The sequence below is a fragment of the Ips typographus genome, linkage group LG3, assembly GCF_016097725.1.
Source record: "Ips typographus isolate SLU linkage group LG3, UJ_Ityp_2.0, whole genome shotgun sequence".
NCBI lineage: Eukaryota > Metazoa > Arthropoda > Insecta > Coleoptera > Curculionidae > Ips > Ips typographus.
Genome location: NC_138424.1, coordinates 5,437,601 through 5,460,675, shown reverse-complemented (window position 1 = coordinate 5,460,675; position 23,075 = coordinate 5,437,601). Strand labels below are relative to the sequence as shown.

The following is a 23,075-nucleotide window of genomic DNA, read 5'->3' as shown; positions in this document are numbered from 1 at the left end:
AATAACCGAGTTATTGACAATACAATGGAGTAGTTTACAGGATGATTCAATGAATTTTTAACATCCAACACAGCAACAAACCACACTTATAATTTTTTATTCGATTTTTGGAATCTACGTCAAATTCTAGGCCTACTTGAGTAAGGCAGCATTCCTTTTCATGCTCCATGGAGCGCGCAAGGCGAATGTAACGTAATTTGGCAAAACCATAATTTGACCAACTGTCAAACTACGTCATTGTGACGACACAATCGCTCCATAAAGTGTAAAAACGAATGCGGCCTTAACGTTTCAAATGTAATAAATAAAGACGCAAATGTCTATTACATAGGTACGCCATTCTATTTTTGTTCGATTTTTTGCATACGTTCACTTATTTAATCACATTTATTTTAAATTAGCTTTTCTAATTAAGCGGAAATAAGTCACAGTTTGGCAACGCTGCTTCGTCTTTCAATCCTAAACACAACAGAACGTTCAGACATCGACTTGCTCCATGCTTTTTAGGATGTGCTAGAAAAGGACGGGTACACCGAATGGATGCGTGATTGAGTGAGACCACACGATTTCAGAGTTGCGCGTAGCTTTATGGTCTCAGCCCATTAATTTTCTGATAATTTTAGTCCCGCTTCGGTAAGTGTTGGGTGTAGACGTGGTGCTTTCCGGGGTGTATCGTGGCTTTATCGAAATTTACGTAGTTGTGCGAAAAAATGTCGCAAAATTCGTCGTCTGCAAAGGCGAAAACCGCTAGACAACTGGTGAGTACGGTTTAACTAGATTAAAATGCGGTTTAAGGGGACATTTCGCTGCCATTTTGTAGGACAAAGATTTCACGTAAACTTGTCAGTTTTGTAGTACAGTCGCCATGCCTCTTTCTCGCAACCAAATGCACGCTCTTATCGCTTTCGATTTTTCTTCAAGTATTGTCTGGTTTTTCGTATGGGGTGGGCTTTTGGTGACCTACGGGACGAATTAATTCTCCACCTACACCCGCTTAAGTCACGATATCTTTCGCCTAATCCAATGTTTGCGCTAGTTTATGTTTCCCGATCGATGTAGATCGCACAATGCTAGCGGTGAAGGTTGACGACGTGGTGTATTTTCAAGCCAAACGGCGAGACTGAGTCGACGAAGACTTCCTAAAGTCGTCGACACCGGTTTTGTGCTACTGGTTACTGGCTCACCTGTTTTTAGACGTACTGCTCGCATTGGGTTTCATAAGATTCATATGCTAACTTATGGTGAATTTTCCACTTCTGTCACTATAACAAGTGTTGCGGGTGGGTGTGAGTACGTTTTAATTGCTGATGTGCGTGTTGATCACTCCAGACCTTAGACAATTTAATATCGATTTCTATGTCACATTCAAAATGCACATGGTAGCTGTCACATTGTTGACCCAGTCAAATCGCCAACCTTGATCACAATGGCCGCATTCGTTTTGATGTACGACGTCACGATGACGTAATTTGACAGTTGCTTCATCCAATCACAATTGAAGCAATTACGTCATCGTGACGTCAAATTTACTCTTATTTATTACTTTATTAAAAAACGTCATAGTCACGTGAGCATTCAACCAATGAAACTTGACATTTACTGTTTCTGAGTTGGACAGTTGTAAAAAATTTAAATTGCAAAATACACATCACTTGACGTTGATAATGCAATTCTGAGCTTGCACCACTGTAAAGGCCAGTTGATATCTGTCAAAATTAATCACGTGACCGTTAAAATGAGGTTGAAACTTTAAAAACTTGGTTAATTAAATTTCGGCTATTTTAGACAGTTGTAAAAGCTGAAATTGTAAGAGACGCATCACGTGACTTTGATTATGCCATTTTAGAGCTTGCAACACTGTAAAGTCTAGTTGACACGTGTCAAAAACAGTCACGTAACCTTAAAAATTGGTAGATTATTATAATAATTTGTAATGAATATTGTTTCAACTTAATATCATGTAAGAAAGATTTTACCATAATAATTACATGTGCGATCAATTTTGTTATACCAGGTGTCCAAGAGCACCCTGAACATTAATATCACAAAAAATATATCGCAAAATTTCCTTTATTTAGGCTTTATTTCGCTCAAAATTCCAATGAAAATGTCGCAAAACATTTTGAAATATACAGTCAATGCCTCAAAATTGTATGAAATGCCTTAAAAATACCTCAAAATGACTCGTAATACCTTGAAAATTCTTGGTGATACTGGCAAAGTGCCTCATAATATCTCAAATTACCTAGAGTGTGTACACCAAGATACGGCCATCTACCCCTCAGAAAAAACCTAGAAAGTTTTGATAAAACCTGACCCATTGGGTTTTACTTACGAATCGAAAAAAAATGACTATTGAAGTAGATAGAGATGGCATGACAATATATTCGTAATTGCTATCTAACAGCAATTGACAGAATCTTAATCCGATTATTGAAGGGGATAGAACAATCATAAGTTGAATCTCGTTTTATACGTTGACATTGTTTCGATTGGTCAATCGATATAGACAAGCCGATGGAACCAGAACAAGACAGCAACAAAATAAAAAAAGATACAAAATAGAAATAGAACTGACACTGATGACAACATTCCTATTTTGTCGCAGTCAGCTGTCAAACGACCTTTCCGTTTTCGGTTTTTCCTCCAACAAATCAAAACGAATAAATTGAACGCTTTAAAATCAGTCAAAACAGAAAAAATGAGTGGTTTCTAAAGAAAAAACAAAAAATAAGAGTTTTTTTATGATTATTTTATTCGCCTGCCTTTGTTAACGTCAGTTGTCAACTGCCAGATTATTCAATCCATCAATCTCGTTTAAAAAGTGGCTTTTTAATCGGATTCAGTGTTTCAATCTTATTAATATTTAGGATCGACTAGTCAATTCAAATCGTTAATCTGCGTTGTTTATAATATCGAAGATTTTATCGGATCGGATTGAATCCGCTTGTTCAATCCGATCATGTAAACCGTCATAAAATATTCGATATAAACGATTCGAATTGTGTGAGTTTGTACTTCTTATGTTATGCATCTTTCACAATGAACGTAAACGTAATACTAAACACATAAATCTTAACGTAAATGAATAAGATTACTTTGAGTGAAAAATACTTATTTGTTCTTTCATTTAAATGCTGCGTTTCCTGATAGATTAGAATTGATCATAACTTCTACATAACGTTAAAAAAATAAACTGAAACTTTATGTTTACGTCCATTGTGAAAGGGACATTAACTTGGAGGAGTTGGACTCAAAGTTCAATAAACAAAAACATCCAATTTTAAGTGTTTTTCCTAACTTCAACCCTTGCTGAAAAAACAATGGCCGTTCTTCTACAGGGTGTCCCATAAGTAATGGTAAGTAATTTAATGGCGGATTTCTGGGATCAAAATTATTCGATTTAGCAGGTTTAGCACCTCAGAGGAATTATAGTCAACAGAAATACAGGGGGTCAAAGTTATTTTTTTAAAATGGTCTTTTTTAAATAACTCACCAACAACCTGAAATTTGTTGGTAAAATTAGATAATAAGATAGATAATTAGAGTAATTCGCTTTAAAATTGACAACTGGAACCCAAATATCTTCTATCCAAAAAAGGTATATCTACATGGTTATTATTCTTAAAATAATCGATTTTCGAGATATTTGTAATTAAAGTATTGGGCTTGATGCATTTATGAGAAAAAAATAAGGAAATTTTGGTTGAAATAACTGCACATTATTGTTCCAAACAGCCTACTGCTCTTCTCAACAGCATTTTGAGTTTGATTTCATAATTTGCCTCGGTTATTTTTTCATACACAAACGGCTTCAAGTAACCCATACACAATAATCTGGAAAAGTAAAATTCAGTAAAAAAAAGTCAGGTGCAGGTCCTAAATTATGTTTTATCTCGTGTTTTACATAATTTTAAATTAACTGCCTTGATCGATAGAACTCTACAGGGTGTCTAAAAATAATTAAAGCAAGAGAACAACTCGTGCAAACATTTTAAAATTTCACTCGCTGTCTGTGGAGACCCTGTAAGGTCTTATCAAACATGAGACTTGTTTTAAAAAGTACTCAAATTATGTAACAGATAATGTTGAACATATTTGAATGACAGATATAAACGTGCTGATATAGCTTAATTCAAGATTAAACATTTTATATCCTTGGTTCTATACATTTTCCGGATATATCTATATTTCCGAGGATATTTCACATGACACATGACGATAATTGAGAAACGCTCAAAAACGTCCCGAGATATTGACCCAAACAAGTTACTATGTTAGAAAAAATATTTATTGGTAAAGTGACTTTAAGGCCGTTTTAGACTATCCAATTTCTTATACAAGATCTTGAACAATATACCGAAACAAACTTGCAGCAAATCTTGGTTCCTATCAAAATTTATACTGTTTTACATTACAGCCATATTGGATAAAATTCGACCGGAAATTGTCTTCTTTATGTCATTAGTGTCATTCGTAATGACATTTGCAGAAAAAATTATGAGGTTTGATTTGATATTATACTTACTGTTTTTGGATAGGTTTTTAATTAATTAAGAAAAGTCATGGATGACCTAAATTAAATGAGTTTCATACTCCTGTTTGCTTCAGTAAATGCTCCTGCCCTTACTGTATGTAATAGATAATATTGGATCTACAACCTGTTACCATAACTAATTCAATGTTGAGCACTGCAATGTCATCTTTTTTGGATAAATCAAAATTTCTTGAGACAAGGGACGTTAATTGGGAAACGCCTTAAAACGTTCCGAAATATTGACCACACTTCCTTATGTTAGAACCAAACCAAAAAAAAAATATTGGTTTTCCACCCTGTATAGAGCACTGAAGTAAAAGTTTTTCACGTCGGCAAAAAGCCAATAAATCAGGCCCAAAGAAGAATTTACCTATAAAATTTTAATGTTTAATGATAGATATCTCTAAAACGACAAAATTTAGAACAAAAATTGTCCAAACCAAGTAGCATAATCAAAAAATGGTATCATGTAGATGTGGAAAGCTGAAATTACAATTTTTTTATCTGTTTTCTTTCTTTTGTCTCTTGTGTTGGCTAGTTTTCCAAATACAGTACCTTCCATTCTAGCTGACCAGCCGTTACACCAAAAGAATCTACTCTCTGAAGTATATCCCCCGCAATAACCTTTTGTATCATGGTAATGTCTAATAATGTTTTAGAAAAATGTTTATAGAAAAATTCGTTTTGACTCCAATCCAATAATTCTGACTAGTGTTAAGAAGAGAACACTACATATTAGAAATATAAAAATCAATGGATTAGACGAAAATGCCAAAATGGAGGGGATGTAATCGGTCACATGATTGGTAGTGACACTAGAGTAGGTTAATACGGAACGTGTTCAAATCCGTCAACAGTGTCCGACGTTCACTGTCAAAAAAGTTAGGTTAAGAAATTGTTGTTGTTGTAGAGTGATGAGTGGAAAAAGGCGGCAATAATGTCTCTAATAGAAAGGTTAGTGTTTTAATGTAAAAAGTAAGAGCAGATAAGTTCACAGTGTATTGTGAGAGCACTAAAGTATCTTACCTGACCTAATCCGGGAAATTTCATCAAGACGGGTAGTTTTCCTGAAGTTCCCACATGATTGTTTTATCAAAAAGTGTGAGGTCTTGTGATCATTGTGAATCAAATAACATCACAGCCGTTCCAGTAAACTGACACATGTGTTTTACGTAACGTTTGTCACCATCTCTGGTTTACCTCATTGATTTCTAATGGTTCTCCAAACATTAGCCCCAATTAACTCGCATAATGACAATTTTGTAGGAGAAAGGTAAAAAACTTTGACCATTTCACATTTATTTAGAAGAAAAACAAAACTTTTCGGTATATTGAATTATGGCGAGTAGAAGTCTTTAGTGGCTTTAGGCCAGATCATGGTGGCGTTTGTCACTGAACGACCTTAATACTTTCGTTCTGACTCAAAATGAAATTAATCAATTCTGAAGAGACTGGTAACCCATTTTGAATCACCATGTATAACCACCCACTAAACGTCCGTTGATTAGTAACTTGTTGCTGTTGACTGTGGAAAATCCGGGGGTGTGTTAAATAAGTCTACCTATAAAGCGTTGCTTAAGAGCTTGAAAGCAATTTCGTTTCAAATATGTAGAACACGGAAACGAGAGAGCCTCTGAAACGCTCCTCTACAAGAGAGTGAACTTGTCTGGAAAACGCCAATTCTTTACTCAAAGTTTTCCGGCCTGTGTATAGCATAATTGACCCGTTTTCACTCTAGAAGCGCGACTGCGCCTTGAATCACCTCTTCACATTTGCTTCCTGAAAATTGAGTACGAACACTCAGAGTTGGTTAGTTAGTTTATAAAAAGTGTTGTTTGACGCAAAATCTCTGATCCACCATTGCCACTTAATGTTAGTTTGATTGCAGAAACCCTTTAATTAAACCTCCCATAAAATATGACTGAATGTTCGCGTCAAGTTCTCATAAGCGTTTGCCTATCCCGCGAAGCTCACGCTCCCAGCAGCTTCGGTTTCAGTTTCAGTAGTTCAATATGGCGCATAGGGAACGCAAGTTTGCCTGCCGATCTTCTCCAAATCGTCAAAGTATCATCTCTCGTATGGTATGTTTCGTGCAAATTTAATTATGTTGTGACGGTTGCAGCTTCAGCTGCATATTACTACTTCATTCAGCTTACAATATTGCTGACAGTCGGTTCTGTGGCTGCTGCAATCTATTGATTTTGAGCTGTCTGAAGTGGACGTATGTGTATGCCGGGTATGATGAATTTCCGTGAGAGTTGCACTTTTTTGTCATATTTTACCCTCATTAGAGGGTGGGGTGTGCATATTAATTACATGATTTTCTTGGTTGCGCCACCCTTTGCTTGACATTTCTCCAAGGGAAAATTTGCCTTGACCCAAAACACGGATTTAGATTCTGACCAACTTGTTGATCTCTATCTTTTGCAAATGCGCCTTTTTCTTTAGAGTCCATTTGATTGATGGTTTATCATGAATTTTATGTCATCCATGATATTATCATTCTACAAATTTTTTATTAACAATTTTGACGTTTCAGCGTGAGCGTAAACAGAAGAAGCTTTACTCAGATGATTGGGCGTTAGGTGATGATGATGACTTGGACGGGCGGCGGTCATTTAACCTCCAGGAAAAACTGGAGGATCCCATCTTCGAATCCCATGGGATGGTGAAGGAAATGCGTGGGGAGGAATTGAACGTTGCCTACTTTCAGAAGTATGGTTTCAACACTCCTCTTCTGTTTAAGGACAAGACTGGTTTAGGTGAGTTTAGTCTACTGAACTGAGTAGTGCTATTAACCTCTCGGAGGTCATTTTTATTTTTTCTATAAGTTCGATTTCGTTTTCATTTCGGACTAGGCTTAAATTAACTAAACGCAGGCGCTCGAAACTTCCGCAAACACCAGGCGTCATAACGTGTACGACGGATGGAGAGATGGATGTGCTCTGACGAGTCTGATGTTTCTGTTTATAGTCGGAGGTCGGGTTTTCGTTGTGTTCCTAAGCGTTGAGCGGTGTTGTCACATTGTCTACCACATATTTTGGGTAGTTTTAGAATGTTTCGAAATTTGGATCCAATAGTGCAAGTCGGGTGTATACTATTACTGGGCACAACCACTACGTTCAAAATTACCCTTACTACTATAACCATTGTTAACTTTTTATTATTGTTAATTTACTCATATTTTTATTTAACAAGAAGTACCACTATTGTAATCACCTATTGTTGTTAAATATGTTAAGATATTGTTGGGGAGCTTGTTGTGATTTCGATTATTACCATCAAAATTCGTTCATTGATCCATTGTTTTTTCCACAGGATTTTCCTGTAAAATTTGGATAGTTATTTTAAGTGAAATCGACGATGAGGAATCTAGTATGAAGTATGTTATTAAAAGTATAAATTTAGAACAAATTTAATTAAAGGCAAGACAAAAATGACCACATCGTAGGGGTCTGTAGGGAACTTGAGGAACATTCCAACAAATATGAGTCTCGAAAATTGTTTAACTATGTAAGATATATCTCTGAATTCAAACTACACACCCAATTAATAAAAAAACGAGGAGGGAGAAATTATAAACAACGCCAATGGTATAGCAGAAGTTTGGAAAGTATACTGTGAAAAACTTTTCAAAGGTGATTTAGAACAAATTTCAGAAGAAATAAATACCCCTCAAGAGCCTAAGATACTAAGATCGGAAGTTGAACATGCCATAAAACTTCTCTGAAACAAAAAATCACCAGGTGCGGATCAAATAACGGCAGAGGTCCTAAAGGCTCTGGGCAAGGATGGCTTATGGAAATCATTGGCTTATATGGAAAACAGGACAGTGGCCTGAAGATTGGGGGAGTCGCTGTTCATTCCAATATTCAAAAAAGGATCGCCCTTGGAATGCAACAACTACAGAACGGTTTCTCTTATCTCTCACGCTAGTAAGATCTTCCTCCATATCATACATAACCGTCTTAAACTATTTCTTCTCAGAGGAACAAGCAGGTTTTGACCCAGAAAAATAAAGTAGAGAACAAATATTAAATGCCAGGCAACTTATTGAAAAAGCTAGAGAATTTAATATCCCAATGTATCTCTGCTTTGTAGACTATCAAAAAGCATTTGATAAACTAAATTGGAGCTACCTTTGGACCATAATGTAGGAAATGGGAACGCCAAAACATCTGGTTCAACTGGTGCGCAACCTCTATCAGAAAAACAGCGCGAAAGTCAGAATCGACGGGATTTACTTGGGGAGCTTCAAAACGACTTCAAGAGTTAGACAGGGTTGCATTTTTTCAACAACCTCCGTTACGCCGACGACACACTGATCATAGCGTCAACAATACCAGAAATAACGGAAATTATGAGCATACTGTCAGTTATTAGGGGAAAATATGGCTTAAAACTAAATAAATCTAAAACGAAAATAATGATAGTTGAAGACAACTATGAAGTGGTAAACAATTTCAATTATCTTGGTTCCTTGATTATCAACACTGGGAAATGTGAAAGCGAAATACGGCGTCGCCTTACTATGGCTAAGATCAGCTACTACCAAGCTAAATAAAATATGGAAAGACAGATCTATCACCAAAACAACGAAACTCCGTCTAGTTGATGCTCTTGTCTTACCCATTGCAACGTAGCGGACACATGGACTTTAAACAAAACAGAATAGAGGCTTTCGAAATGTGGGTATACAGACGATTCTTAAGAGTATCTGCTAAACAGAATATACCGGATGTATCTGCAGTACCTTGGTCATATAGCTAGAAGATCAGGAACAATGGAACGACTAATCATAGAAAGGAAAGTAGAAGGCAAACGCTCAAGAGGCAGATCTCCAACTAGATGGGTAGACCAAACAAAACCCTTAATAAACATGAGACTGCATGATACCAAAAGGATTGCACAGGATAGGCAAGCATGGAATCAACTGCTGAATCAAATATAAATGGTGTCACTACATCCTTTAGAGGATAATGGAAAGAGGAGGAGGATATTTGGACATTCATTAACTAAACCAATCGTACAAGGGGATTATTATGATTCCATGATCACATGAAATTACCAATAGTAATATGTTAAGTGCATGTAAAATTGCCGAAAATCATGCATTAGATTCCTAAAAGGTTTTGTCAAATAACCAAAGAATGCATGAAAGCTATTTCTTTAGGGCAACAAGCCTGAATGCAAGATTTTCTAAAATTTTTCAGGCACAAAACGTATTTTGTGTACTATATCCCGAAGAAAAATATACTGTCAACCTTGCTGTCAACTCTATAATACAACTTGTTTTTAGTTTTTCTATAACGTAACTATGGTTGAGTGGAATAATCAATGTAACTTTTGTGAACCTTTGCTTCTTCATTTGTCAAACTCAAAATATTTACCTTTTTGAAGTAGTTCTCCATCATACATTTTCCATACCACATACATATTTATGTCCCCACAAACAGAATAAATTTAAATTCCCAAAGTTCATAGAGTAGTAGCAACTTTACACTTATCGGCTTAAGGAAGTTATCAGAAGTGTGTGGGTCCATGACACAGGCTCTCTCCAAGTGTTTAAGTTACATCTGTAATCATTAATCATTTAAGTCATATCATACAATTTCCGACAACAGAAGAAGCACAAAATAGAGTAAAATAACAAGAACTTATGGAGAAAGATGCATTTCCTGGGATAGTAGGTGCAATTGACTGCACACATGTAGCAACACATGTAGCTCCCTTCTATGAAGAACTGAAGAATAATAGAAAAATAAACTCAGTACAAATACCTAAGTTTTAAACTAAAATTAGGATGATAATAATAGGTTATGAGTAAAGAGTGAAGATAGGCACAGACCAATTTTCAATTAACAAACCGGTCACAATTTTGTAAAAATATTGTTGTGTAAGAATCTCTCTCATTTTCTTCGTATTTGCCATCGTCGAAACCACCGTTTGCAAATTATTTGTTAAAGAATTAGAAATTATGTCAATTTTGGCTTAATTTTACTGTTAATTACAGCACATTTAATGCTAATACGTATGTAGGAGTATCACCAATTTGTAAGGGCATTTGCAAGAATATGCGAAAAATATTCTGTAGACATATGCTGTTGGGGCTTTAGCTTTCAAAATACGGGTTAAAGATGTTTTCTAACTTTAACGTTAATTTAAGAAATGTTTGAAATTTAATTTAGTTCTTAGTGGCAGTTATTTTACTTAAACGCTTTTACCCAGTTTCTTACTGATACTTAACCTGACCATATTTGTAAATCCTAATATCTTAAAATCCGTGCTTCAAATCAACTCTTTTCAGCTATAGCTTTTTTGGGTAAAATACATTAACAAATTTTAAATTTAGAGATACAAGGTATCAATCTCAAAACGTTATGGCGTACTACAGGTGGCCCCTCTAAATATTACAATAAAAATTAAAGCAAATTTTGATTATTCACCTTACAAGATCTTTCCTTGTCGAATATTGAAGAAATACTCCATTTATTATTTAAAAAAAATACTTACGAAAAACTGATACTAAATTGTACTTTTGACACTCTGTATCTTCGACATTATACACTTTCGACTAAGGTAACGTGGGTTAGATCGTTGTATCTAAGCCTCTGCATTTTCAAGATGTATGTTTTTTTTTGTATGAAAACTATATAAAACTATTTTTATAGGTATTAGAATACCCAGTTCAAATTTCTCGATAAATGACGTGAGGGTGAGCGTGGGATCCAGAAGGATACTGGACGTGATGGACGTCAGCACCCAGAAAAACAGCGAAATGACTATGAAAGAATGGCAAAAATACTACGAAGATCCCAATAAAACTCGATTGTTGAACGTTATTTCTTTGGAGTTTTCCCACACCAAATTGGAAAACTATATTCAAAGCCCCCAAGTGGTTAGGTGAGTTGAACTATAAATTGTAACTATCACTGGTATATAAACCGTTTCAAATTAGTGTAAGTATAGAATACAGAAGCCACAAAATGTAAAAATATAAAGAATCTTCAATTCATTTATACAAACTTACATTGTAGAAAAATCACTTTAAAACATATTTTCGGTCATAGAATATTAATGTGGTGTTTTGAACTTAGACAAATCGATTGGGTGGATTGCGTGTGGCCGCGACATTTAAAAGAAAGTCAGACTGAGGCTACGAATTTATTAGAAGATATGAAGTATCCCAAAGTGCAAAAATACTGTTTGATGTCAGTTAAAGGGTGTTACACTGATTTCCACATTGATTTCGGTGGTACCTCAGTGTGGTATCATATACTCAAAGGTAATGTTAATCTGTGATCGTTTTGCCTGCATCTAATATGAAATTTACAGGGTGTAAAGTTTTCTGGTTAATCCCTCCCACTGAACACAATATCAATCTTTACGAAAGGTGGTGCCTTTCTGGCAAACAGTCCGACGTATTTTTTGGCGACACGGTGGAGAAATGTGCCAGGTTTGACCGACGTTTTGCCCCATATCGTACAATAATCAATAAAGTGTGGTAATTTTAGGATTGTACTGCAAGCGGGAAACACATTTTTTATTCCTACGGGCTGGATTCACGCAGTTTACACCCCCGTGGACACTTTAGTGTTTGGCGGCAATTTTTTACATTCATTTGGAATAGAAAAACAGTTGAAAATTGCGCAAGTTGAAGATACCACTAAGGTAGTTTGGGATTTTTTTGTTTTTCTATTCAGCCATACTAAAACAAGAGTTTTAGGTTCCTCAAAAATTTCGTTACCCGTTCTTCACCGAAATGCTATGGTACGTTTTAGAACGTTACGTTCACTGCCTGTTGGGGAACTCTCATTTGAGTAGCGGCCAGGATTCCCCAATTCCATCAGATAGGCCGCATATTCATTTAACTCAAGCCGAATTACATGGATTAAAGGTAATATCAATGTGCGTTCAAATGAAATTTTCTATAATTGTTTCGTTTTGATATACTTTCAGGATATTGTAAGATACCTTCACTTGTTGCCTCCAAACCGCAAAAACCTTCCCGATCTAATTCGTGATCCCATAGCCCTGATACAAGACGTCAGGACTTTGATAGGGTTGCACAGGCAAGATATACGGGAGCTGGCCATCACTAATCGCCCAATTCTGTCACGTAATTTGCTCATTTCGTATTTTAATAACATCTTGTTGATTATTGCCATTATTTAGTGCCCCAGGACGATAAGAAAAGCAAAGGATTTTTGAATAAATCCAATCCTAACTCCATGAGACTTCCCAAGCCTCCGTCGGCATTCAGGGGCCCGAAATCCGTCCCAGGTTCCGCGCCCGGTGATAAAGGTGGACCCCGTCGACGACGTACTCGGTAATTAACACGTTTTAAGTTAAAGTACTGGAGTAGATTTTTCAAGGTGTGTTTTAGGTGCAAAAAGTGTTCGGCTTGTCAACGGGCCGATTGCGGAGAATGCACTTTTTGTTTGGATATGGTCAAATTTGGTGGTCCTGGACGAGCTAAACAAACTTGCAACATGAGACAGTGTCTCCAACCAATGTTGCCAGTTACAGCCGCTTGTGCAAGGTAAATATATAGTTTTTTAAAACGGGTGATCTATTCTTTGATAATTCTTTGCTCACAAAATTAATTTGTTCAACAATGCAGTCTTTGAATTAAAAATACTCTCTGTTCAGTGACTTCTTGAGAGTAGTTCTGTGTTCAAAATACCTTTCAAGTACAGTAAAAAGAAACAAATCCAGAAGGAAAAAGTGGCTGGAAAACATTATTAACGCGAAGTGCTGTTTTCAAGTTTAGTAGATTTTTTGACTAAGAATTAAAATTTTTGTCCGCAATTGACGAAATTAGAATTGGAGAACTCGCGTCAATATTTAATACTAGTTCAGGCTGTTTTTGGATCTAGTTTGTTCTTTTCTCTCATGCAATTTTTCTCTAAAAACGTCAGACATTTTTGGGTAACGTGTTGAAAGCGACATTGATCGTTGCCACAACTACGTACCCTTCTCGCGGAGCTAGTTTAGCTGTGCGTCATCAATACTGACGTCAATATAACCGTATGAATCAAATTAAAATTTGTATGGAAATCATATATGGAAAACGGCATGTCTAGAGGTTCGCCAAAACAAAACTACCCGCAGAGTTTACATACTGATTAAGATAACTATAGTTGCACGTCTTCAAGGTGAAAATGGGCGGCGTTGTCAATATTATAAAAAACGAACCGAAATTGAAGAATATGATTTTGCTTTCAAATGTGAATACAAATTTAACTTTTTAAATATTCCAATGAGCTAGGGGTATGTCTGAGAAGTGAAAACTGGTCTCTATAGTATAGTTGATTATAAATTGAAAACAGTTTCGTAAAATTGTTACAAGATATACACACTATTTCAAACTGAATGATTAAATGAGAATAATGAAAATATAGTATAAACTATAAATGGATATAAGAAAAGCAAAATATGAATATGTCTTATTTTAAAACCTTACATTCACATTTCATTCAGCCGTTGAGCTAATTCAAGCACAAGAAGATTACAACTTGCAAACCAAACAAAAACTACAAAAATTACTGAAATTACAAAAAAAAAAAAATACAACTCTGAAATTTCCGCCTACATCAATGTTATTTTTAGATTCCTGAGAAACATGCCTGGTACATGAACTAAAGGGACAAAGTAATATGTCAGGCAATAATTGGGAATATACTTTCATATATTTGAGAATATGCCCGTGTTTGAAAGTAACTGCCAGGCATACAATTTTGCAATGTAGTGTGTTTGTTTACATTTTTAATTGCGTTTGCAGAAAGGTTTGAGTGGCTTTCACTGTTTCAGTTAAACTCTTTTGAGGTATTGAGGATGAGATAACCTTATTATAAGTGTGTTTAGGAGACCCTGAGTTGAGGGTTTTGAGATCTGATGTGTTTTATTTGGCATTTGCGTATAAAAGCTTTCAGTAATAATGGAGATATGTTTATTGCGCCGATTTTCAGGTAGGGGTTTAACAATTCAATGTTTTTTTTTCATAAAAAAGAGCACGTTTTTAGAAAAAATGTATTTTTATGTTAAAAAAGCTAAAAAACCGTATTTCTTAAGTAGTGTATTTCGGTTTATCATTGCAAAAGTATTTATTACCCTTTCTCGGAGAACATCAACATTTGTAGGAGGTTCAAACTCATAAATCTCATTCTTAGCATGACCCCAAAGATAGAAATCTAAAGGGGATAGGTCTGGAGATCTAGCTGACCATGAGATTGAACCGTTTAATGCAATGACATTGTTTCCAAAATTTTCTTTAAGAAAATCCATAACGGGCGCTGTATTATGCGCAGGACAGCCATCCTGTTGAAACCATAATTTTCTAAAATCAGCTTCATTTGGCACAATTTCTCGAAGAGCTTGTAAGATCTCAGCTTTCAATAAATCCAAATACCTCCCTCCATTAAGATTATAATCAAATGTAAATGGCCCTATTACACGATTTCCTAAATTGAGAAACATTGCTCAGTTACTGAGTCGCAACTTTATTACAGGTGGGTTGGTACGTTTACATCTTGTCCTACCATTCTAACAGATGCAGTTGGATTTTTATTGACGGCTTGCAAAATATTCCGATTCCGGATTTCATTATGAAGACGATATGATTCCCTGGTTTTTCAAAAGCACCGTATTCTAATAAATTAACAACTAGCTTTTTGGGTCTTGTGAGATATATAGACATAGAAACCGCCGCGTGCACACTGCATAGCTTATTGGAATACCCTGTACAATTTTCCTCCATAAAAAATAACTAACTAAGAAGGCTCTGTTCAATCTGTTACTTATTCTGTGGCGGTTGAGTTCGCACAAATGTTGAATCATAACGGTCATTGTCAGTCATTTTACGGTAACTTGTGGTCATCATTACAATAACTATCCAAAAAAACTACTATCGTGAAAATGAGGCTTAAAACAGTAAACATTTTTTTTAGGTGTGGTTTAGATGGTTGGATGCAAACCCCAGTGGCACCGTTACAAAAAGGACCTCAGCGTTGTGATACCCCCAGTACGCTAATGGAGTGTTCGGTGAGTAAGTCAACGAGGCTGCGAGTTCTCTCTCCAATTCCCGACTTTTCTAGATTTGCTACGAAATAGCCCATCCTCAGTGCATCCAAAGGCTGTGTCAAGAAGCGAGCGGTTACATAAACGAGGATATGCCTAACAGCTGGGAGTGTCCGTTGTGCTGTAAAATGGGTAAAAATAACGACTACCGGCCTAGACATTTCCGGGCCAGACAGAAATCCTCAGATATTAGGTGAGTTTCTTATGTTCGTTTATTGGACGTTGACTAAGTTGAGTTTAAGAACAGCTTAAATTGTTTAATGATCCAATTTATGTGATGTATATTATCGGTAAAGTAAATATTTTATTTTACCAGGATTTGATCAGTAAATTAAAAATACTGTGTTTCTGGCAGTTCAAATTTTGACACCGCTTTTCTCCCTGACTGTACCAAATTTTGTAGTGTTTTCCAGGATATTGGAAAGGAAATTTAATGAGGATTCCAAAAATGTGCTCTAACAGTCATTTTCTTACTCCAAGTGTGTTTTACAGGCGATTATATCCCTGACTGTACTTTCAAACTGTGTTTCTGGCAGTTCAAACTTTGACACCGCTTTTTTTCCTGACTGTACCAAATTTTGTAGTGTTTTCTCAGATTATTGGATAGGAAATGTAATGAGGATTCCAAAAATGCGCTTAAAGTCATTTTCTTACTCCAAGTGTGTTTTACAGGCAATTTTGTCCCTAACTATCCTTTCAAGCTGTGTTTCTGGCAGTTCAAACTTTGACACCGCTTTTTTCCCTGATTGTACCAAATTTTGTAGTGTTTTTTCACGTCATTGGATAGGAAATGTAATGAGAATTCCAAAAATGTGCTTAAACAGTCATTTTCTTTTTGTTGTTTGTTGTTTGACAAGCAATTTTGTTTCTGACTCTCAAATTGTGCTCAAAAGTTGCAAAAATCAGAGTTTAGAAAAGTTTTCATGCAATCTCGTGTTTAACAAAACGTGTTTCTGAGATTTATGACAGTCATTACAAAACTGCCTGATATCTGTCTAATATCAAAACTTACAAAATTTGCCTAGAATTTGCAAGAATTACTGTTTAACACAGTTTTCATACAGTTTTCGAAACAAGACGTGTTTTTGAGATTTTTGACAGTTATTTTGACAATTGTCAGTTAAATTGCTGCTAAATTAGAAACTGTTTAAATAATAATATCTTAAGATTACCAACTTACAGAATGTATTGAGTGGTATAAATGAAAAATAATTTTTCAGAAGGATCAGCATAAGTTCGGACGCCTCCAGTGCTTTTGAAAATAAAGCGCAACCGGAACATTCGGACTCGGGAAGTGAAAACGATCAAAAAGATTCCAAATTACAGGAACTATTACCCATTAAGAAACGAAGATCGAGTGATAATTCTGAAGTAGAGACCAAGGTGGCTCCCCTTCCTACTGCCAATGATGGCCATAGAAAGACTGCGTTCCGGATGCAACTGGCTCAGCAGATTGCTAGCAATAGTACAAAGGTACAGTTTCTAGCAAAATTCCTGATAAAATTGTATGTATATTACTCCTCTATTTTGCAGGTTTTGAAAAAACCAATAGTAGTGGTGAGGCCGGCACCGTTAATGTTAAATCCTATCGTCCCTACCAATCATTTAGTGCTGGACAAGAGAGTAATACTATGTATATTCAAATACTTAACCCCCCAAGAGTTACTTAACTGCGCTTTGGGTAAGTCACACTGATTTTTTTTATGTAAACAGTATATGGGAAAAATGACAAAAAACTAGGGCGACGTAACATGAAATTCTTGCTGTAAAAGTTTCGAATGTTACGTTTGCTTTCTTATTTGTCACATTTTTCACATTAATAGTTATTTATACAGCAAGTGACTTAAACTATTTTTCCACGGTGACTTATGCCCGTATTCATATAGTCGCACCTCAAAGGAACCTTTAAGCCTTCCTTACTCAAGGCCGCTTTGAGTTGCCCTCGGCGATTCGGATTCACAGACGCTCCTCAAGTAGCCCTTGAGTAAGGCGCTCTTGCAAATGATAGAAAACTGTCAACACCGTAAATCGATAAAATATCTTAACCTATAACTGGGGTGTCAAAAAAGCTGAAGTATATTTCTGTACCACAGATTTAGGTAAAGTTAGACGAGAAAAGATATAGGTATACCTTATGATTTGGCAAACTCCTGTTAATAATGATTTATTAATCACTCTGACGTTATATGACCCTCATTTAGCTTCTGTCAACACGCTGAATATTAGTACATTATTGGTTGGTCGCGGACAAAAATGTTTAAATCGTTGCTAAGCGTTAAATAACAATAATAATAGGACGAAATTTAATAAAAGCATTTACTGGAGGCACGACATTGTTACGTCATCCTTATTTGGTTTGATTTTTCTCATAAAATGGCTAATTTTCAGTTTGTAAAACGTGGGCTACGTACTCGATCGACCCGTCCCTATGGAAACGCATGGAGTTTGACCATAAGAAAATTTCTAGCGACATGTTGAAGGGCACCGTGAGACGTCAACCTGAAATTTTAAGCCTAAACTGGTAAGTTAGGCGTTAAGGAACATTTGGGGTTTTACCGTTGATTATTGCAGGTGTCGAATAAATCACTTTCAACTGCCGTGGCTTATACAAAGGTTGAACAATCTGAAGCAGCTCTATTTGCAAAGTATCGACGTGAAAAGTGCCATTTCGTTGCGAACGAACCATTCGGCAGTGTTGCAAGTTCTCGATCTGAGTTTTATTTCGGATTTTAATGATTCAGCGTTACGGGAGATTTTAGGTGAGTGATATTATTCTTATTATACAGGTTGATTCACGCTGATGGTATATTAGAAGTATCTAGAAAACGACTCAATATTTTTCGTTGGAACTTGGAGTGTTGCCTAGATTGGGTCCAAACTCTCTATCTAAAATATTTCGGACTTTGCGGTGATGCCAGATCAGTGTGAAGGAACACTAACTTTTGATTTTCAAATGCAACACTCTGTTTCCACAATCTCATTTTTGAATTTCTTATTCTTTGATTTACACGACTGCCGAAAGAATAGAAATTGTACGTTTTTATTTCAAACATAACGACTTTCAATGCAATCCATCCAGATAAATTAATTGGTCATCAGTACGTCTTAAAGTTGATGCAAAAATTCATGGAAACTGGTTCAGTGACAAACAAAAAACATCAACCTGAAAGACAAATTATTAATGAACCAATTGAAGTTGCTGTTTTGGGACACGTTGCAATGGATAATATCAGTCTTTAAATCAAATTTCCCATGCATCGGGTGTTTCGACAAGCAGTGTATGGAGAATTTAAAAAAAACACAATTTTCATCCATACAAGGTAAAATTGGTTCAGGAATTAAATGAAGATGACTATGATAGAAGACTACAATTTTGTGAAATTATGTCTACCAATCTGACAAACAACGTGAACTTGTTGTACAATATTTGCTTCAGTGATGAGTGTATGTTTTTTTTGAATGGAGAAGTGAACAGGCATAACTGTAGGTATTGGTCAGACACGAATCCACATTGGTTTAGGGAAACCCATACCCAATATCCAGAAAAACTTAATGTTTGGGCAGGTATTTTAGGAGACCACATCGTTGGTCCGTTTTTTATTGACGGTAATTTGAATGGCGATACTTATCTTGAGCTTCTTTACACCACTGTTGATCCGACCATAACAGAGCTACTAGAAAATGATGAAAATTTATTTGAAAATCAACTAATTTTCCAACAAGACGGTGCACCTCCACACTATTCACTTCTCGTTCGAGAATATCTGAACAATCGATTTCCTGGAAGATGGATTGGTAGACGTGGTCCCATGGAATGGCCTGCGAGATCACCCGACCTCACTCCGTTGGACTTTTTTTTATGGGGGCATTTAAAATCTAAAGTCTATGCAACACAGCCGGCCAATATTGCAGACCTTAGGCAGAGAATAATACATGAATGCCGACAACTGACACCGCAAGTCCTCACAAATGTTCGCGAACTCTTCCAAAGTCGCTTGTATTATTGTATGGAAGTTAACGGAGGTTATTTTGAGCCGTTAATTAAATGATAACCGCTATTTGCTATTATTTCTGCAGTTAACAAAAAATAAACACAAAACGTATTTATTATTTTTTTTGGTCTCAATTCAAAGCAAATGTACAAATAAAATAGTGCAATTAATTGCTTATGAAATACCCTTTCCAACGATATGCCACACAGGGTATGGTGCCATTTGAAAACTTAGTGGGGGTGGCTATGGCGGCAAAAGGGCTGATGGCAGAAATTCAAATCCTACGTAAAAAGATGTCTCCCTTGCAATCTTTGTTGAGCATTTTTTAACAGAGAAATTATTTTGGAAGATATTCAGGGTGGCTACTTTTCATTGAAAAACCCTGTATAGTCTTTTTTTCTTTTACAATACCTGTATAAATAAGCAAGAGATTAAAGTTAGCATTCCTTTTGTTGGTTTGCGCTTATGTAGCTGTACTGTTATGTATTAAAGGTTTAAATAGGGTATATGAAGTGAAATATTTACACATTTTTATGAACTTTTTGTTTACAGACTTATATGAACTTCTTTTCCAGGTACTAATAATGACGCACGTTCGGGATTAGCGGGCGACAAAATCCGTTTCCGAAACCTCAGAACGTTGAAGCTGGCCGGCACCGACATCACCGATATCGCTATGCGCTACGTTACGCAATACCTGCCCAACGTCCACACCCTGAGTCTGAGCATGTGTCCGAGGATCTCGGACGCAGGTATCGCGCAGCTAACCACCAAACCGGCCAACACAGTGGCCAATTTGCTATCGTTGGATTTGAGCCATGCGAAATTGGTTACCGAAGCGAGTTTGGAGCACTTGGCCAAGTGCGAAAAATTGACCAGGTTGGATTGCAGACAAGCGTTAAACATTTCCACTCAAGCCCTTATTAAGTTCGCGGCCAAGAGCAAACACGACCTCCAAGTGCGGGAAATCAAATTGGTCGACGTCAGGCAAAAGCCTGCGCAATAAGTCTGAGACGTAGTGAAATTTGGTAATCAAAATGTATTTTTTACTTTGTTTTTGGATGCATTTAAATCAGATACTCACTATTGTTACGGTCAGGTCTTGGTAAGTTTACCAAGAAAATGATTTTATGACTTGACCTAGCATGAATGAACTTATTGGCAGAACCAATATGTATGATTTAAAAACGAACAAATAACCAAAGTTGTCGGTGGTTTGTCTTAGGGAAACAAACCGCCGTTTTGATGTAAATATTGTGATGTCTACTAATTAGGTGCAAATAATTTTAAGTAAGTAATCTTTGTAGAGAAATGAGAGTTTATTTTCAGTTTTTTCGAGTGAACGATTCATTTATTTGATTTTATACAGGGTGTCCAGTAAGCATATGAGCAACAGGGTATTTGACGTAGTTGTCATTAGGAAAAAGTGACTGGCTCTACTTTTTCTATTAAGTTCTTGAAAATCAGGGAATCCAGACACTTTTTCCTAATGACAATTATGTGAAATCGTCATCATTCGGATCTAAAAAATGTCAGAGAACCTTTTTGGTCATGTGGTTCACCTGGTATATTTTGACTACAGAATGTCCGTTTTACGAGTTTTACTATGGCGATCTCGGTTGTTTGAAGAAAAGGAAGTTTAAACTGGGGCAAGAGTCGATTAAAATGCCGCTTTCAAATTTTAAAAATGTTTAGTACTTTCGGAGATATCCGAAGAAAACCGAAACTTTGGAAATTTGTTTTTATTTTTTTATTAATTTACTTGATATAATAACTGAAAATAAAAGATACTTTACCATTGTCACTTTTCGTCCTCTACGACGAGGCATCATCATTTTTGATATTCGACGTTTCGTTTTTTACTTACCACATCATCAACTTTAATTTTTCTTATGTGACATGATGTGACAAACTGTCAGATGATGATACGAAACGCGCTCTAATCTAATAAATTGTTGAATGATATCATGTACAGGGTGTATCATTATAAACGGCCCTTTTAACTTTTTTGTTTATGATTTTAGAACAAAAAATGTCTTTACAAAAGTTGTAGAATTTGTTCTAAAAATTTGTCCAGGATGTCCCAAAAAAGTGTGACAGACCAAACTTATGTTTTTTTTTAAATGGGACACCCTTTATATTATTTAACTGTTGAATGGAGCACGTCGAAACGATTACAACGATATATAATTTGTTGCATTTAACAATACTTTTCTAAAAAAAAAATGAAAAAAAGCAAATCTAGTGTGTTTACCTATTAACGAGGCTATTAATAACTATTTTTTTATGTCACACTTTTTTGGGACATCCTGTACTCTTTGTGAGTACAGGATGTCTCATTGTGATGCACTCTTTGTAAAGATACAATTTGTGATATTTTAGCTAAACTGTAACAAAATACATTCTAAATAAGTAAAATTTTATCTAATATGGCATATCCAAAATAAAAACCTAAAAACTGATAATTGTTGTCAAAAACTGGGACGTTTTATGATGTCATTAATGATAAGTAAGTTTAATTCATTTTCAAATACTTCATCAAATAAATCAGGAAAGACCCAAAAGAGTGCGATAAAATAATATCAATCAACAATTGATTAGAAAATCAGAGGGGATTTCGTGACGTCATTTAACAATGTCACATGCTCATCGGTTTGAAAATGTCAATGATGTCACGTGAAGTAGTGTTAAGTGGCTTAACAGAACAGTGGTTCAAATTAAACTGTTAATTTGAACCGTATTATATGATACATCATCGTAATCAGAAAAATTGGCCGATTTCAAAAATGTAAAAATCCATTATGGCGCCCATAAGAAAAATTTAAGTTGGCTATGGTAACTAAAAACCGAAACGTCTGAACTGAAATTGGATATTGTCACGTTGTAGAGGAGGAAAAGTAGTTTTGGTAAAGTGTCTTCTGTTTTTAGTTATCATATCAAATAAATTGGTAAAAAATTAAAAACTAATTTCCAAAATGTAGTTTTTTTTCGGATATCTCCGGAAGAATTTAAAAAATTTTAAAGCTGCATTTTAATCTCTATCTAACCGAGTTTTCCATGGTGAAGCTTGTAAAACAGACACCCTGTATATTGTCAGTGTTAAGTTAGTATATGGATTTCTTTTACCAATTTCTTCTAATTTACTGCCCACTTTTTTATAGTATAAACCATTTTCTTTTAAATGTACGTTTACTTGTTCCTGAATCAAAGAATAAGAGTTTTGCAGTTTTGTTAAGAGTAAAAGTTAATGGGGTAAAAATTTATCTTCCTTCTGCAAAGAAAGTATTATTAGGCGTAGCTGTAACTTCTTGTTTTATAAGATTTATAGAGTGGCAAATATAATAAAAAAAGTTTTGTATAATAATTTTTAAACTTTTCTGATTTCGACCCTTTTAGCACCATTTGCACCGTCGCGTGATGAATTTTGATAATCGATCCAAACAAAATGCTTTTTTACATCGAATACT

The 23,075-nt window shown here is 35.6% G+C and overlaps 1 protein-coding gene across 2 annotated transcripts; it reads left to right on the top strand.

The window, feature by feature from the left end:
- Nucleotides 1-368: 368 nt before the first annotated feature.
- Nucleotides 369-22,972, top strand: Kdm2 (Lysine demethylase 2). 2 transcript variants are annotated; one of them, XM_081975259.1, is made up of 17 exons: nucleotides 369-758; nucleotides 7,077-7,299; nucleotides 11,209-11,440; nucleotides 11,635-11,822; nucleotides 11,873-11,993; nucleotides 12,052-12,208; nucleotides 12,264-12,434; nucleotides 12,497-12,656; nucleotides 12,713-12,866; nucleotides 12,924-13,079; nucleotides 15,487-15,580; nucleotides 15,634-15,809; nucleotides 16,840-17,089; nucleotides 17,150-17,297; nucleotides 18,005-18,137; nucleotides 18,188-18,375; nucleotides 20,184-22,972. In XM_081975259.1, exons 1-17 carry the CDS (start codon nucleotides 711-713, stop codon nucleotides 20,612-20,614), a joined length of 3,030 nt encoding a protein of 1,009 aa, XP_081831385.1. In that variant the 5' UTR covers nucleotides 369-710; the 3' UTR covers nucleotides 20,615-22,972. The 2 variants fall into 2 exon arrangements, with proteins under 2 accessions (XP_081831385.1, XP_081831384.1); XM_081975258.1 differs by having other exon boundaries at nucleotides 372-758; nucleotides 16,837-17,089.
- The last annotated feature ends 103 nt before the right edge of the window (nucleotides 22,973-23,075 follow it).